We start from the raw sequence: 13,071 nt of genomic DNA on the forward strand, positions 1-13,071 counted from the left end.
CAATACCTCAGATAAAGGGAGGAGTATAAAAAGCCTTACTAAAGGTTCGAAATGGTGAATTGAGCTCAAATAGGCATATGATTTGTAGAGCCAACTGTCAAAATAAAGACCTTGCATCTACTTCTCCAAGTGAAAAACATAATTTTATCGAATGAAAACTCTTCCTTTTTCGGGAAACAATTTCCGGCAATCTCGGGGAGACTTGATGCACGGAAGAACTCTCTATACATACAAGTAGCAAATAGGCATTTGCCACTCTAAAACACCAAAACACCCGCTGAGAGTGCAATTAAGAAATAAGAAGTCACATTCATCTATTTTAGGTACCAAGCGATTAATTCATACACGACACACCATGTAGTTGAGCCTGTTTTTTTAACTGAATTTGGAAAAAGAAACAAGGGACGAAGTTTGATCAGTTAATACAAAGAAAAATATATGTTCTCTGTCAGTCGATCTAAATCTAAAATCTGGAGGAACAATGCTAACGGAAGACATGCTAAAACATAAGAGATTTCCTCCACGTGCAAGATTGTCACAAGGCAGATTCAGGTTCCAATTGCAACAAGCTACAAGTGTTGTGCAGTGAATGACCAAAAGGGGGAAGAAGGGGGACTGAGTGCTTAGCTTCCAGCTGCAGTTGGCACTGCAAGAGGCTTTGAATCCTCAGCCTTTTCATGTTCCTTGTTAAGCATCTGAAATGGATACCACAAGCCTCAGTTACTATAGAAAATAGATAAAGCACTTGATGTACAATATAAGATGCTCTAAAATGCAGCAGGAAACAACATCAACATTCTAGGTACAAGCAGGAAAATAGCAGAAGCTACGACTCAGTGAAAGATTGACAGTTGCATCCGTTTCTAACCATATGCTTGGTTGTGGAAACTAAAAGCCGTGCCACTGACAAACTGAACTAGTCGCTGGAACTCTCTCTCTCTCTTTCTCTTTTTTATTTATTTACAAGTCATAAACACTCATTTAGATCAGTGTTAATCTTTGCACAACAGATTCTTTTTCTAAAAATGATGACAAACAAACAAGTGAAACTACAGATTAAAATGTACCTTGTTGTTGATCAAGTTATGGAGAGCAATTACACTTCGGATAAGTGAAGATAGGTATATGACCAACATCATATCATTCGTCTTCACTGCAAGAAGGAATTGAATCGAAACTCAAAAGGTTAAAAGACAACATAATGTGGTAGAGATTCTGTTATTGAAACAGAGATGGCATTCCAGCTAATTTACCTGAAAATGCTTTAACTAATTCAGCAACATTTAGATTTGGCAGTAGGTTGAAGACATCCTGCAAGAAGTTTTTTCAAGTTCAACATGTTAGTATCTTGGAATTGGATGGAGAGTTGATTAAAAATCAGACTATCCGCACCACAATAAAACGAACAAAACATTGGCAGCAGCTGCCGGATCAACAGATAGAAACACTTATGTTTAAGTGCAGAACAGAAATCATTTCGGCGCTTTCTGTTAAAATTCATGTTGTAGCAATAGACACGATCTAATATTACAATTGGTGCCTAAAGCATTAAAGTTATTTCCAACATATCACTAAAATAAAATTCACCATAGAATGATTCGGGAAGATTGCAACAAGCAATCACCGTCTGTTCAACCAAACTGCCATGCAGAAAATTCTTTAAAGAAAACCTGTAGCCAAGGACAAGATATTCCAAAATCTAGCAGCTTAATTCGTTTAAATAAGGTCCTTAAGCAGTGAAAACTGTATTTTAAAAAACAGAGAAAGCTGCTTGAACTAGACCTACAAATTCATTAAACTTTTTACAAAAAAAATTCCTTACCAACATCAACAACCTTTAGAAAAATAGAAATCAGCAACTAAAAGACTGACTATGAAGTCAGAAAAAGAGAAGGAAAGTTTATAGCAATGGTAACCTGCAAATGGTATAGAATCTCATGGTTCAAAGGAAGCTTCCCATCAATGACAAGATCTAGATAACTTCGTATCTCTTGAAGTCGAGCATCCAATCCCTTCAAAGCTGCCAGTTTCCCAGTTACCTGGATTGGAAGTGTTCAAAGTTCTTATTGCCCTCTACTTGTTAAGAAGCCAAACTTATCATCATCTATTTTTTTAATGTAAAAAGGTCATAAGAAGGTTCAGAAAGAAACCTCAGTTGCAAGAGTACTGATTGTAGTATCTTTCACATCCCTTAGCAAGTGCTCAACACCTGTCAATTAGAATACATGGTAAGAAAATTCTTAATGCATATACAACATGTAAATGTCACTTGCAATGGAGAAGATTGGGAAACTACTTACAAAATCAAGAAAAAGAATAGAAGTTTTAAGTCAAAATTTTACAAGTAAAACAATAGTAAATTACAGAACAAAAAGACAAGCTTGAAGTTGTACCAATTTCTTCAACTTCATGAGCAGCAATTTCTGAAGGTACATGCACAAACACCTTCTGGCTTTTTTGAGTTGCATTCTGCAAATTTACCCGTCCAGCACATCAAGTTCATAGGACAACCAGCTTATGAATGTCAACAAGCACCAAACGCTTTTTGAAATAATCAACTGCTAATCTAAGTCGTTACCTCTTTAACTTCCTCAACTGCATAGTATGCCTTAGTTGGTATTCCTAGCTCCTTGGGCTGGACGTCAATTATAACCAAGACTGGAGTGGGGACATAGCTGCAATAACACCAGCAATAATAAGCAGCATATTGATGAAATAAGGTGTTCCATTAGCAAAAGGCATCAAGGAGATGCAAGTTACAAAAGTAATGAAATGCAGAAAAAAGAAAAAATAAGAATTGTAGCTCCCTTTACAGTGTCAATCTAAGACCAGGGAGCTAACAAAGTTCAAAAATTGGTCAGTGCTAATTACAGAAGCTAATTTAGTCCAACAAAAAAGATTGAGTAGGCAAATAGCTTTGAGAGTGTGATTTGGAGTTGAGATTCCATCAAAACATCTTCTATTCCTTTCATTCCAGAAACACCAAAAAATAGCACCAGGGATCATCAACCAGATTTTTTTGATGGTCTTGTCAACTCTCCAGATTTTTTAATAAGCAGCATATTTGGGTTATAGCACAAAAGATACAATGCTTAAGACATCGTTGCCACAAGTCAAAGAAATTTACACTCTTGAAAAAATAAAGAGGAGCAATTTTAAGCAATTGGGATGGTACTCCCCACATACCCACCTTCATATATTGGGAACCTTTCTTAGCAATAGATAAAATATCCCATTGGAGACATCTACCCAACTTTTGCATATAAGTTGCTTCCTTAAAATGTAGCAAATGAGAAAGAACAAGCCACAACTCGCACATACCCTTAACACCTCTTTTGCCAATGTTATACAACAACAACAACAACCCAATAAAATTTGGGGTATAAGAAGGGTAGAGTGTACGCAGACCTTACCCCTACCCGAAAGAGTAGAGAGGTTGTTTCCGGGAGATCCTCGGCTCAAAAGGCCTTTTGCCAATGTTATACTACTATCGAAATCGATACTAAGTTATCTTACAAATCTAGTATAGCAATTTATTAGAAAATAATCATGTATAAAGTTGTTTTGAGTTTGGCACCATCAAGGCAATTTAATTCCATGAAACTCGACTTAAAAATTGTTTAGAGTTGAAAGTACCTTATCCCAAAAAAAAAGTTTTGAGCTGAAAGTTTTGTATATCCATGAAGATGCTATTTAAATTGCCTTAAGGGCGTTGGGAAGTCAACAAGGAAAGTTGTTCAATCAAGTGACTAGTACAAGATCAACAGGGAGGTAAGCTAGTTTGACTTGTGCATTTCAACCATTTCCTGTGACATTGGCTTTTTGCCTGCAAGTCTATTAATTTGTTTTCTTTTTAGGTATACCCCTCATTTGTGTTGTAAGCAGTTCTGTCCCCAATTTCTCTTTTTGTAGTTTCCCGTTCCCCTCTAATAGCTTCATTTGATAAGTAAAGCTTGTAGCTTGAAAAAAGCATCCAGGCATAATCGATCACGGCAGATTCTCATGTTGACAAACTAAAGATCAAATAATTCTCAAAAAAACTAAAGGTCAAATAGGATCTCCGAACGAAAAAAAAAAAGGTAATGTCCTTACTCATTAAAAAGCCCATGGATGTTCAGGTCATTTTCCCTAAGTTTTGGACCAGTGCTATACCAGCCGACAACATGCTCCTTGGCTGAAACATTTAAGTCAAAAATAGTATGAACCTTAAAGGTGATAATACTTCTAAATAAAATCATGAACTGAAAACCACGTCGTACGGAATAAACATACCGTTTATCCTACGGAACATGGAAAACATTGATTCATGATAGTTATGGTCAAGAAACCAGATACTTGGGTCCCTGTCATCCTCTTCAAAGGGCACTGCATGCAACAACAAAAGATGTTAGGTAAAATCACAACGGTCTAATAGATAAAGGCTGGACCAAGCTCTTGATTTAGGCAGAAGAAAACATGGAAAAGGGTAAAGTATTCCAGCGGAATGAACCCATCTAAAGAAGGTTATTCATTTGAACCTCAAGATATTGCATTGGTTTCACAGCTATAACTGCATTTCACTAAGTATGAGTTTATATAGCGTCTAACTGATAATGTATCTCCACAGGAAAGCTAGATGCCAGTCTTTCCCTCAAAATTCAGCAATCAACTTAACAGCATCAGTCACCAAAGTATGTTTAGAATTTTCTTATTTTCATTCACTTCAGTAAAAATAATTTTGAGGAGTTGATAGGATAAGCTGTATTCTATCTTTCCCCAAGCCAACATAAATTTCCTTACTTTTCTAGAATAAGATTTACAATATAAAGCCAATTAATCACACATTTTAAAAGCCTTTTATCATGAGTATTCTGTCCTTCCTTGACAAGCTTAGCAAAGAGGCAAGAACATTTTACAATAAAGCGACAAATCTAAGTTTTTTGATGAAGTAATAATTTTATTAATGATGGGGAAAAACCTCGTATACAAGCAGTATACCAAAAGAGTAGAGAACCTACACAGAAATATGATCTTCTACTAAAGAAGAATAAAGCGACAAATCTAAGTAATTATAAGAACAGAGAATACAACAATTCCTCCTTCCAGAAATGTAGCATAATTCATATGAAACATTGAAAACTAAAAAGAAGCCACTTTATATTACTTCTAGCTTCTCTTTCCCATTCTAGACAACCAAAAAGCTTATTGCTTTTCCATGGCTCCATGCTCCAGGCAAGACCTCCCAACAGACAGAAAAACAGATCTGCTCTTCAAAAAACCATATATTTCTCTAAATTGTAAGCATACATCTAAACGTCAAGTCAACATTGACCACCAAACAAAAGCCTCTTGGCTCTAGGGCCAACTCAACTATATTTAGCTCCAGTTCAGTTTATTTCCTTGATGTATTCACCCAAAATAAGGAGGCAGATTGAATTTCATGTTACAATTTCCCGGTGATTAGGCAGTTATTTTTATTATTACGATGGTGTACCAGCTTGCACACATCTACTACCACTAGGTAGCTGCTACCTCTACCAGCATAAACACTAGGTAACTATACCACCAAGGCCTAGGCAGATGGAAAAAATCACTAGCGTTTTTTTGCCTCCGTTAGTATTTGAATTTGAGACCTCATAGTTATATTCTCCCTCTTCAATGTCCACTAGGTCACACCCTTGGATGCACGATCAAATACTTATACCTAATTCACGGCAAGAACTTTACCCTTTTTCTTTTGATCTTTTCTTACCTTTTTCTTTTTTGGAGTAAATACCCACTTTCTTTCCGTAACTTAGCTCAGAAGAAAACCTAAACTAATTAACTTTTATGTCCATCAGGAGACAAAAAAAAATATAACAATCAACTACGTTAAATGTTAACTAGTTTAGGTAAGCTATACAATCTTCGCGTCAATTTCACTCTATTCAGGTCAATTCCATCCAAATACAAGGCAAGAACATAAATGACACAGAGCCACACACAAAAACAACCATAAACCCCATCAAGCAAAACTTAATCCCATAAATAAAGGCAAACTAACTGTTATTTCACAATTTAGTTCACATAGTTTGCCCTTACTTTTCTTTTACTAATAATTTAACTCATATGAAACCTAAAAAACTTTTATTTCTGTAATTAAAAAAACACAACTGAAAAACTTAAAATTCCATAAAAGGGCAAAAGTGAATATATAGATCTGAGACCTGCATAGCTATTGGTAACATCAACGGTGCCTTTGAAAGAAGTCCCAAGCAAAACCCCAACAACACGTTTCCTGGTGTCCCTCGCAACTCTATTATAGTGGTCTACGATGCTCAGAAGTACCAGCGGATGTACTATCACTTTCTCAATCGGCCGAGCTGATATTTGCTGCGACTTGATTACGTCCATTATTGCTTGCTTCTTTCGAAATCTGAAGCGGAAAAACTTAAAACTTCTTCTCCAAGGGAAAGAGAAAGTGAAAGAGAAAATCAACCGGCAGCTCTAAAGTTCTCTTCCTCCAAAACCTCTTTTGCCAAACAGACCTTTAATATGTTTGTTTTTCTATTGATTTTGAACTCGTAATTGATGGGCTTAGGCCCATTTTTAGCTTAAGTTGGACTAAGGCCCTAAAATATAGTGGAACTTGGCCAGTACACGAATAGCCCCCTGGAGGACCCTTTTAAAAGTTATAATTACGCTGGATGGACCTTTTTAACATTATCGTTTATATTTTGATCTCGTCAAAAAAATGACGACATATCTCTACTTGCGTGTATTTTGACTAATTTTACGGGATACATGCCACCTCCTAATAGCAATAAGTACTCGGTAACTCTATCCATCAAGCATTGGATATATGGGAAGAAATCACCTAGTATTTTTTACCTTCGCTGGAAGTTGAACCAGAGATTTCACGGTCACCAATTTTATTGACCACTAGGTCACACCCTTGGACGCAATCACTACGAAAATTTTGAAGCACACGTATTATGATGACGACATGCTTTTGTGGCAAATTTTGGTAATTACCATATGAATTTTTGGGCGATTGCCATATTTTTGCAAATTATGATGATCACCATATGAAAGTTCTGGCGATTGCAATACTTTTGTAAATCCTGGTGATCTCATAAAGTTTCTCGCGATTGTCATGTTTTGTGGTAATTCATGATGATGATCATATGAAAAATTCTGGCGATTCCCATATTCTTGTGGTAATTCGTGTGATCAGAGTATTAATAATTTTAGTGATTGCCAAGAGCACTTTCCAAAATTCTGATAGATGCTATTTTCCAAAGACCTTTTTTACGTAAGTCAAAAAATTAATAGTGACATCAAATTGTATCTAGACGAAGCAAATGGCGTATAAAACTCCATCAAAATTGAACGAAGCATCTGGCAGACGAAGTACCTGGCAGAACATTGAAAACTTTGTGAGCATCAAAGACTATTTCAAATTTTCAGCAAAAAATCTCAATTGCATTGGAAAATAATTACTCCTAACACATACTCCAACACTATTTACTCCAAGGACAATGTAGGAAAAAAATTGATTCATTCTTGAAATCTGAAAAAATTAAATATTTTGGACCATAAAAGACCAAAAAATTAGATAATCCTTTCCGCTTGGAACCCTAGTCTCTAGCATCAAGTGATTTGTAAAGAATTGAGGAGCTACTATCACGAGCCTTTCATGGCTTCTCCGGCCACTGGCCATCCTCCTTCTGAGGTTGGTCAATTGTCAAATACCTCCCCACAGGCTCTCCTATCCAGTACAAACCCTAATCCATTACAAAACTATGTGCTGTTACCACAACCAAAAGCATTAAATGTGTTTATGCAAACCCTAGCCAATATCCCTATCAAAATAGTCGAGTATCTACATGGTGAGTCTATAATCAAGTGAAAGAAGACAGAATTTAAGCAATCCATTGTGCAACAAGGTTTACAACTGGAAGTGCTTGGAAAATTTTTGTATGGCAAGCCTGTGATCACTGAATTACGCAAAACTATCCCTATTCAATGTGAACTCAAAGGTGTTGGTTCGATTGGTCTTATTTAAGATAATCATGTCTTGATCAAGACTTTCATTAATGGAAGATTATGCTCACTTGCTCTCAAAGCCAGCCTTTTATTTGAAAGTTCAAGGTGAGATTTGGCAGATGAGGGTACGAAGTGGAATCCTTGGTGGAAGCCTAATGAAGAAACTTCAATTGCAATTGCATGGATTAGTTTTTCAGAATTGCCTCCAAACTTCTTGGATAAGAAATTTGTGTTCTCTTTGGCAAGTGTTGTAGGAAAGCCATTACAAGTTGATTTAGCTACTCAAAATGGTACTAGACCTAGTTGTGCCAAGGTGAAGGCTGAGGTGAACTTGTTAGCAAAGGTTCCTCAAAGAACTAAAATTGTAGAGGAAGAAGTTGAATCTGGACCTGAGGAATCTAAGTGGATCAAAATAAAGTATGATTACATGTCAAAGTATTGTAATACTTGTAAGAAGCAAGGACATAATAAAGTGGACTGTTGGGTGATACATCCTGAGTTATACAAGAAATTTGATGAAGCTATTGAAGATCAAACTAAAGGAAAGGAAGTTGTTGGAGCTGCAGATAACACTACTAAGGTTCTCACAAATGGTAAGGTGGTTGGGAAACCTATTCCTAACCATGTAAAGCAATAGTGGATACAAATAAGACAAAATAAACACCAAAGGGATAAGAGAGGATATATAATCGACAATGCGAAGGAACAATAGGCTAACAAATTGAAGGGAAAGATCAATGAAGAGGCAGTAGTTACAAGAAATAAATTTGATGCATTTGAAGTTGAAGAAATTGAACAACCAATTTTGATGCTTACTGATGGCAAGGGAGAAGTGAACGTTAGAGAGAATGAGAAGAAACAAATAGAATGAATCCAAGAAGGACCAGGAGAAGAAGAAGCTGGAGAATGTTCAAAATTCCAGATCCATTCCTAAGACAACTAGGATTACTATAGAGGCAAAGAATGACAACTCTAATCCTATTCCTACAGGGATTAGGGTGGAGGCTAGTAAGGAAATGACAGTTAATTGGGTACAAATAAGGTTTGGGGCTCCTAAAGAGGTCACCATGAACCAATCGAGTCAAGATGTACAAAGGTAGTAGAGCACACTGGAACAATAAACAACGGCAATGCTTTGGGGAGTGATGAAGTGGAGCATATATAGGATATTTCTGGTGCTAATTCAAGTGCTAGCACCAAAGACAAAAGGAGCAATACATAGGGAAAACAAACTAATACTATTGAGGACAGTGCTACGGTAAACCCTAGTTCTAAAAAAACTAGGGTTGAAGTTATTTAAGGAACATGAAAGCAACATGCAATGCAACTGATTGTAGTTCATAAATGAGAGATAAAATCACAGTTGGATCAGCTGTTGATGAATCTAGGAAGAAGAACTCCAATGGAACAGTAAACCCTAGTGGAACTTTTCAGATTTTTGCAACTTCTAGAGGTGATCCGGTATAGGTTTCAGGTGGTTATAAGATTGGTAATGATAATGTTGAGGTCTTAGGGGATACAATGAGGCCAGACCAATCAACTGAAGCTAGAACCTCTAATATCAATGGAACAGTAATTCCTACAACTGTTGCTACAATGAACCTTGGGAATACCACCCAGAATTTTGCTTCAGTTACAGATCAAGTTATGGAGGGTGAAGGTTTTTGGCCTAATAATAATGCTCTTATAATGGTCTTACATGATGCAATGAGGTCCCAGAACCAAACAGTCGGCGAACCCTAGCTTAGGGATAGTGTATGATTTACAGTTTAAGGTGATGTAGGAGGTACTAGGCGGCAAGGAACAGAATGCAATAGTGTCGAATGAGGTGAACAGGTTATCACATGATCAAATGGAACAAGCCATTGTTCCTAAGGCTTCAGGTGCAATTGAGGCAATCCCAATGACATGTACTTTAGGAACTAGCAAAACATGCAACTTCAAGTTAATGTGCTATTGAAATCACCAAACCAAATTCTGTATGATATTATCACACACAATATGAGTCTTGAGGAAATTGAAAACATAGTAGTAGAACAAAGTCAACTTGAGAAGGAAGGAAATGATGAATCAATTGCAAGAAACTTCAAGGCAGTGGCAAGAGAGGAAGACCTATCACCTAGAGCTACTGGTACAAGTGCTAAAAAGGGAAGAAGAAAGGTCAGACAAAAGATGCACCTCAACCTACAAGAATCTTGCCCAAGAGGGCAGTATCACAATCTAAATGATTATCAAAGCTTTGATTTGGAACATAAGGTCTGTGAAAACTCAATAGGCCTTTCAGAGGGTGATCAATGTGAAAAGGGAACATGGATTCTTTGTGATTGCTTTGATGGAACTATTTCAGAATTCAAGACATATTCAGAGGTATAGGAGAAGACTAAACATGGAAGCTGCATTATCAAATGTTAATAGTAAGATTTGATTATTTATTGATATTCTGGTGTAAATGGAATGGGAACTTGTGATGGATATTGAGCAAAGGTGACAATTAAAATATTTTATCAAGACATTGGACACCATGTGATGATGATTTTTGTGTATGCAAAGTGTTCTGCACTTGAGAGATTAGAGTTGTGGGATACTTTGTATTACCTTGCAAGTGATATGGGTGATATGGAGATGTCTTGGGTGGTAGGTGGAGACTTTAATATAATACTTCATGAAGATGAGAAGATTTATGGCTTGCTAGTACATCATCTAGAATATGAGGACTTTCTCTTTTGTGTCACCTCTAGTGGATTGTTTGATCTAGGGTTCAAGGGGAGTCCTTTTACTTGGCAGAATGGTAGACCTAATACTGAGTGCATTTTCAAAACATTGGACATGATATTTGTGAACTTGCCATTTCGAAATTTGTTCCCTACAATTGAAGTGGAACACTTGATAAGAACATGCTCTAATCATGCACCTTTGTTCTTAGGCTGTGGACAACATGCCTCAAATTATGTCAAACCATTCTGGTTTTTTGAACTTCTAGACCAAGCATGAATCATTCAAAGTGGTGGTGAGGCAGAATTGGCATGCTGACTTTATAGGTGATCCTTTTCTCATGTTCAAACACAAGTTGAAGAAGGTTAAAAGTGCACTCCAAATGGAACAAAGACACATATGGAAACATTTTCAAGCAATTAGTAATACTAGAATATATTGTAAATGTGAAGGAGCTATTGTTTGAGGAGGAACCTTTTATTAACAAACATGATTGTTCTCCAAAAGGCTCAAGCAGAATTGAAAAAGTATTTGAGTATTGAGGAACAATATTGGAAGCAAAAGACATGAATGATATGGTTTGTTGAGGGTGATAAAAATACTAGTTTCTTTCACAACAATATCAATAACAAGAGGAAGAAGCTTCAATTGAAGAGGATCCAGAATGAAGATAGGGATTGAGTTGAAGAACATGATCAAATAGCTAATGCTGCAGTGGATTCCTATCAGAGACTGTTCTCTAAAGAGGTTGATCCTACTGATTTCTCTTTGTTAAACAATGTACCTTCTATGGTCACTATGGAGCAGAATCTGGAGATTTGTAGGTATCCAACACTTGAGGAGGTTAAAAGAGTTGTGTTTGAACTTAGTGGTGATAATGCTAGTGGTCCTGATGGATTCATTGGGGCTTTCTATCAAGAGTGTTAGGAGATCATTTGCTATGACATACATATCATGGCAATACATTTTTATGATGGTGCATTTTTGCCTAACTCTATCACATACAAACATTTGGTTTTACTGCCAAAGAAGCCAAAGGTGCAGACATTTCAGACTTGAGACCTATAAGTTTGAGTAACTTCATCAACAATGTGATTTTTAGAGTGCTTCATGATAGACTTGAGAAGCTATCGCCTTCACTGATTTCACCTAATCAGACTGGATTTGTGAAATGAATGGGCATCTTTGAGAACATACTTCTCACACAAGATATTATCACTGATATATGACTAAAGGATAAGCCTATTAATGTGATGATTAAATTAGAAATGCCCGAGGCATATGATAGGGTTTCATAGAAATATTTGTTACATGTGCTAGGGAAGATGACATTTGTTGAGCATCATATTAACATGGTGTGGAACCTTCTATCAAATAATTGGTATTCAGTCTTGGTGAATGGGAAATCTTCAAGTTTTTTCAAATTTACATGGGGTGTTAAGCAAGGAGATCCACTCTCTCATGCCTTGTTCATAATATCTGCAGAGGTGTTATCAAGGTCCTTAAACAAATTGTTTGAAGATAAGTTTTTTGTTGGATTTAGGATGCCTAAGTGGATTGATCCTTTAAATCATCAAGCATATGCAGATGATACCATCATCTTTGCCTCAGCTCATCCAGAATCTTTGAAGAAGGTGATGACAATCTTGGATAGTTATGGGAAGATCTCAATCCAGTTTCTCAACAAGTCCAAGAGTTCATACTATATGCATGCTAATGTAGCTAATGCTTTATTTCAAGCAGTAAGTGATGCTACATGATTCTCTTAAGGTGAATTACCACTCATTTTAATTAAGGATGAAATGTGTTATTTCAAAGTAGCTAAGGGAAGTTTGGTCGGAGACCTGATCTTTGGTTATATAGCCGTGTGATTTACTTACTTTGGATGCCCTACATTCTACAATAGAAGAAGGAAGAATTATTATGAAGATCTTATCAAAAAATTAAAGGCAAAACTGCATCTGTGGAAAGGCAAATTGTTATCATATGGATGTAAGGCTACACTCATTACTAGTGTGCTACAAAGCATGAGAGTACACTTGTTGTCAGTTCTTGATCCACCTAACAATATTTTAGAACATCTACATAAGATCTTTGCAAGGTTCTTTTGGAGCACAAAGGAAGAAGGCAGGAGTAGACATTAATCTTTATGGCACAACTTGTGTCTTCCCAAAGAAGAAGGTGGATTAGGGTTCAGGTCTTTGGTGGATGTATCTAAGGCACTATTTGCTAAGGTATGGTGGAAATTTAGGACCACAAAATCATTTTGATCCAATTTTATGTGGAAAAAGTACTGCAAGAAAGAGATACCAATAGTGGTACAGTTTAGAGGAGGGTCACATGTTTGGATAT

At 36.5% G+C, this 13,071-nt stretch overlaps 1 protein-coding gene across 1 annotated transcript; it reads right to left on the reverse strand.

Moving 5' to 3' along the window:
* Positions 1-289: 289 nt before the first annotated feature.
* LOC104217820 (26S proteasome non-ATPase regulatory subunit 7 homolog A) lies at positions 290-6,510 on the reverse strand. The gene is made up of 10 exons (XM_009768153.2): positions 6,186-6,510; positions 4,273-4,365; positions 4,093-4,174; positions 2,579-2,675; positions 2,394-2,469; positions 2,151-2,209; positions 1,917-2,039; positions 1,254-1,311; positions 1,068-1,153; positions 290-695 (listed from the first exon to the last, which is right to left on the reverse strand). Exons 1-10 carry the CDS (start codon positions 6,370-6,372, stop codon positions 624-626), a joined length of 933 nt encoding a protein of 310 aa, XP_009766455.1. The 5' UTR covers positions 6,373-6,510; the 3' UTR covers positions 290-623.
* Positions 6,511-13,071: the final 6,561 nt, after the last annotated feature.

The sequence above is a fragment of the Nicotiana sylvestris genome, chromosome 11 (assembly GCF_000393655.2).
Source record: "Nicotiana sylvestris chromosome 11, ASM39365v2, whole genome shotgun sequence".
Taxonomy (NCBI): domain Eukaryota; kingdom Viridiplantae; phylum Streptophyta; class Magnoliopsida; order Solanales; family Solanaceae; genus Nicotiana; species Nicotiana sylvestris.